Below are 5,112 nucleotides of genomic sequence, written 5' to 3'. Positions count from 1 at the left end.
AGCACAGCCACGAATTGCAAACGATGTCAGCTCTCCCCTTACTATCAGTTCTATTTCAGCGATAGCCTTTGTGTCCTCTGGAGGCATCATTAATACTCAGGAGGTCTTTATTGAGATGGGCGAGCATGTCTGGACTGAATATTTTCCCAAAGAACCATCTCAGCCCTTTCTTCCCAAAGTGGATTTTCATGTAGGGACTATCTTCTCTGGCTCTCTAGTCTGTTGCACCTACTTTAATTTGGGCAGAATCTATCTGGAAGAAGACATGCCCAAAGCTGGTTCCCTGAGAAATCATCTAAGGAATTCTTCGGAATTGTCAACACCAGGGCCAGTCCAGGATATTCTAATTCCAAAGGGGTATCTTGATAAAGACATCAAGGAATGGTTACTTTCCAAAACTATCAGAGTGGCTCTGTTGGGAGACCAGGGATGCAAACTTCTGGCCTAGATTCAAGCAGGGTGGATGCTCACTCGATATTAAATGAATGAATGAATGAACGAACGGGTCAATAGGGGATGACAAATGAGGAAAGGAATGAATGAATGAATGATGAAATGGTTAGGTCTACTTCCACGGGAAAAAGTGTTGGTCCAGAGCATGTGCTCTGGACTCCAAAACAGGTGCTCATTTTTTTCTGTAGCTCTTCAGAGCATTAAACTCAGATGCTCCTGTGCCTTTATTTCCCTTGCCCATGATCTAGCTCCCCATCCTTCCCTTTCCTGGTCTGTTCCTCCATCATCTCGCACTTCCCTCCCCCCACAACATCCCTTCCAGTTTCCCACCTCACTCCCCCCACCCCTTTTAGTTCCCACCACCCGCTCCTGCCTCCCCCCACCAGCCACGCTCACACCACCTCCATCTACTAAACCATTCGCAAACTGAGGGTTCATTCCTCATCCCAAGACACCTTTGTGAGAAGAAGCTTCTGACGCAGGAGTTACACAAAACCAATTTATTTGATGAACCACAAGGACTAAAGGGGTCAGAAAATAGCACAGACTTTCTACAGAAAGGGCAGGTGGGCAATGAGGAAGCAACGTGTCATCAGGCAGTGTCCTCTACCTTCTTTCCTGAGAAGCTCCACGTAGGAAGTCTCTGCAGGTCATGCAGGAGGGTCTCAGAAGAGACCCAGTTCCCTTGTAGAAACACCTTCCAGTCCTGTCTGGATGCTTTGGAAACAACCCTGGGCAGAAAGATGACTCTGAGGAAGGTTTCTGCCTGGGCTGGGGAGACTAAGCTGAGAAAAGCCCCTTCTCCTTCCTCTTCCCTCAGCTCTCAGAGCCGGCACCAACCCAGCAACAGTCAAGGCATCCATTTACAACAAGCTGGGCTCTTCCTGCCAGCACAGCTCATGTCTTGTCTTCATGTCTGAAGTCCTCCCAGAACAAAACCCAAAATACACATACCCTGCCCCCAGCTCACAGAGTCCCTGCAGGTCCGTTTCTTCTTCCAGGTCTCCCTGGCATCATGGACATCATGCCATCTGCCCTACCCTGCCAGCTGCAGTTGCTGTTCCCAGCCCCCAATCCACAGGAGAAGCCAAGAGCTCCCATCCAATGGTGAGCCCAAGCCCACCCAGAGCTTTTCGCCCCACAGCAAGGAGGTGGCTTCTTCAGGTGTGGGACCACCAGCCTTGGGAAAGGGGAAAATGATAGGGAAATGCTCATAAATTCAAAGCAAGGTGGGGAGGCTGGAAAGGGGGCCAAGGGAAGCATTTAACCAAGCTCCTAAATCCATCGTGGCATGTGGGAAGGCTCAGGAGCAATTTCCTCAAGGCTTGGAGGCCAGCCCTTTTTGGAAGTGATAATACAGCCTTCTCTCTTAAAGCACGGACCAGCCGCTGGAGCCCCCAAATCCAGTGGGGGACGGACTCACTTTTATCTTCTATTGCTTCCCTGTGTCCCTTCTTCCCTCAAGGATATTGTGTGAAGGGTGGATTGAAGTGGAGAGCAGGAGTGGGGTAAGCACATCCATACTTTTACCTATACACAGGCGAAGAGCAAGCATCCCCACCCCCAAAAAAGTGACTCTTGGCACCAGGAAGCATCAGTGCGCAAGAGCACTAGCCTGGGATGATGGGGGGGGGGGGGGGCGGGGGGGCTGGAGAGACAAGGAAAAGACCCACAGCTCAGTTTCAAAGGAAATTGGAGGGATGAAGATTTGAGGAGCCAAGTGGTGTTTAAACCACTGGAGAAATCCCTCTTTCTGCTCTTTCTCTGTTCTCTGTTCTCCCTTCCCAACCTGCCATTCATATAACAAAACCAAGGGGCATGGTTTCACCAGTCCATGGCCTTCCAATCCCACAGAAAACAAAGAATCAAACTTTTGAGGAAATAAGCAGAAAGTATATCTAACTGGCATCACGGAGGGGCTGTGAGAAGGAGTTGTGTGTGTTTGCTAACACACAGCACACCCCAGTCCAGGGAACAGGATAACGAGCTTAAACAGGGTCAGTCTTTGCAAACTTCCAGATACTTAACCCTTAGCAGCCCTTCAGAAAGAGGACGTAAAAAGGGGGAGAAGGAGGGATGCCAGGGTGGGGACAAGCTGGGAGAAAGGGGGTTGGAGCCAGAAGATAAGGATTCAGGGAAAAGATTGCAAAGACAGAGGGAAAGAGGAAGGAGGAAGAGGTGAGGGAAAACTGAAAAGGAAAGGAGGGGGAACAGAGTGCTGGAGATGCAAGAAACTAGCTTTCATTGACCAAGAACTCTCCCATCAGCATTTCAGGGTCAATGTGACCACCCCACTTTTATACAAATGGAGAAACTGGGGCTGCAAGCAGTTAAGGAGACTCGTGCAAGGTCAGCCTCACAGATACTAAGCAGTGGAGTGCCCGTCTGCAGGTTCAAATGCCTTGCCCTCTACCACAAAGCTCTGGGGGGGAAAAAGAAAGAAGGAAAAGGCCAGGGAGACCCAGGCTGGAGGCAGGGATAAGGGGAGGGAGTGGCGTGCTAGAGGCGCGATCACTCTACCTGATTCTCAGTGCATGAGGCCAAAGGTGAGGGCGGGGCAGAGGGCCCCAGGCTTCTCTCGGGTCCCAGCTCTAGTCAACCACAAGGGTCTCTTGGCTATAGGGGATAGATTTCTCAGGCGTCTGCTCTCCGCCCTTCCCCAGGTTGGGGCCAGGGCCCTGGCTGTGCCCGGAGGAGTAGCTGGCCGACTTCTCCCCGCTGCTGCTGGGAGAGGCAGCCCCGCACCTGCTCTGGCCCCAGCACAGCACCGAGGCGCAGGCTCGGCGGAATCGGGGATCAAAGAAGGCGTAGAGGAACGGGTTGAGGCAGCTGTTGACGTAGCTGATGCAGGTGCAGTAGGGAAAGACGTTCATGAGGAAGAGGTCGAAGTCGCAGGGCCAGTGGAGGAGACTTCCCAGCATGTAGAGCGTCTTCACCAGGTGGTAGGGCATCCAGCACAGAGCGAAGGTCACCACCAACACCACGATGATGCCCAGCAGCCGCCGTCGCTTCCGGAGGCCCTCCACGCGCTCCTTGCGGAAGTGGCCGGCGATGGTCCGGGCGATGAAGAAGTAACAGGTCAGCATGATGGCGAAGGGCACCACGAAGCCCACGGCGGTGGACGAGACGCCCAGGCCTATCTCCCAAGCCCACTCGGAGCTGGAGGTGGCCACCAGCGAGTAGTCCATGTAGCACTGCAGCTGGGTGGTGTTCTCCAGGTCCCCGGTGGAACGGAAGACCATGACCGGCAGGGCCAGCAGCGCGGCCAGCACCCACAGGACGGCCGTGGCCACGGCCCCGCTGACCCGCAGCCTCAGCCGCGCGTTGGCCACCGGCCTCACGATGGCCAGGTAGCGGTCGAAGCTGAGGCCGGTGAGGCAGAAGACGCTGGCGTACATGTTGACGAAGATGAGGTAGCTGCTGAGCTTGCAGGCGAAGGTGCCGAAGGGCCAGTCGTAGTCCCGGTAGGTGTAGGTGGCCCACAGTGGAAGGGTCACCACGAAAGTCAGGTCGGCCACAGCCAGGCTGGCGATGAAGATGTCCGCCGAGCGCCTCTTCTCCCGGCTGCTCCGAAATACAGTCCAGAGGACCAGGCCGTTGCCCGTGGTGCCCAGGAGGAAAACCAGCAAGTAGATGGCAGGGACCAGGGCCCCGGAGGATTTCCAGTCCATGTACTCACACTCGGACTGGTTGTCCGCCCCATAGTAGCTGTCGAAATCGCCACTTTCCTCCATGCTGGGCAGGGGCTACCAGCTCAGTGGCTGTGTCTCCAACTCAGCAAGCACCCTGAGATTCCAGCTTGAGTCTCAGAGAGCGAGAAGGGCTGGAGGTGCCTTGGAGGGCACAGAGCCCTTCCCAGAGCGTGAGAAGAGCTGCCCCTCGCGTCTCCTAACTCTGAAGGACACCTCTCCTCTGCAGGCTTCCCTCCAACCTCTCCTGCCTAGCCCCAGCCTTAGCTAAGACACTTCCTTAGGTCCTCCTGAGTCTCTGTCTCCTCCTTGGTTGTCACTCTCTCCTCCCACCTCCAGACCAGCCCTTCCCTTGTGAATCTTAAGATCTTTAAGTTACAGCCCACTTTTTTTTTTCCCCCTTCTTGTCCCTGGGCAAAGTGGACCAAATTGACCCCTGCCGTGCTGGGCAGACTGTTATCTGTGGTTTGCACGCTTGCCCTCCTCCGGGCCCGCCTCCTCCCACTGACCGCCACCCACCTTAGGCCAGCCTCTGTCCCAAGAATTTCTGTCCAGGAAATTTCCTCCAGCCACTATCTCCTGCTTGCCCTGTGAAGCAAACCCCTCCTCAACCTTCTCCACCCTCCTATTCTCACCACCCCCACCCCCTCTAAATAGGTCAAATTATGCAGATTGAAATCCAGTCTCAACTGGAGGGAGGATGGGTGGGGGGTGAAGGAGGGTGTGAGATTTCGCAAGACAGGCCAAGCATCTGGCAAGCCCTCCTGGCAAGCAGGTCTGGTCCCTTGCTCCCGTCCTGTGCTCCCAGCCCCCACCCAGATCTGGCTTCTCTGTAAGTCCCTCTTCCTACACTTTCCCTCATATCAACCTCCTTTACCCTTTGGCTTTGTCTATCTCTTTAATAATTTGTTTGGTTTGCAGACACTGTATAGGGGAATTTCTCTTGAATCCATCAGTCATCCGTAAGCTG

General features: G+C 54.2%; 1 protein-coding gene across 1 annotated transcript; it reads right to left on the bottom strand.

The window, feature by feature from the left end:
• Positions 1 to 2,095: 2,095 nt before the first annotated feature.
• APLNR (apelin receptor) lies at positions 2,096 to 4,660 on the bottom strand. The gene has a single exon (XM_077115040.1). It carries the CDS (start codon positions 4,185 to 4,187, stop codon positions 3,045 to 3,047), a length of 1,143 nt encoding a protein of 380 aa, XP_076971155.1. The 5' UTR covers positions 4,188 to 4,660; the 3' UTR covers positions 2,096 to 3,044.
• Between the last annotated feature and the right edge of the window lie 452 nt (positions 4,661 to 5,112).

Source organism: Tamandua tetradactyla, chromosome 9 (genome assembly GCF_023851605.1).
Source record: "Tamandua tetradactyla isolate mTamTet1 chromosome 9, mTamTet1.pri, whole genome shotgun sequence".
Lineage (NCBI taxonomy): Eukaryota > Metazoa > Chordata > Mammalia > Pilosa > Myrmecophagidae > Tamandua > Tamandua tetradactyla.
This window is presented reverse-complemented; position numbering and strand designations above follow the sequence as displayed.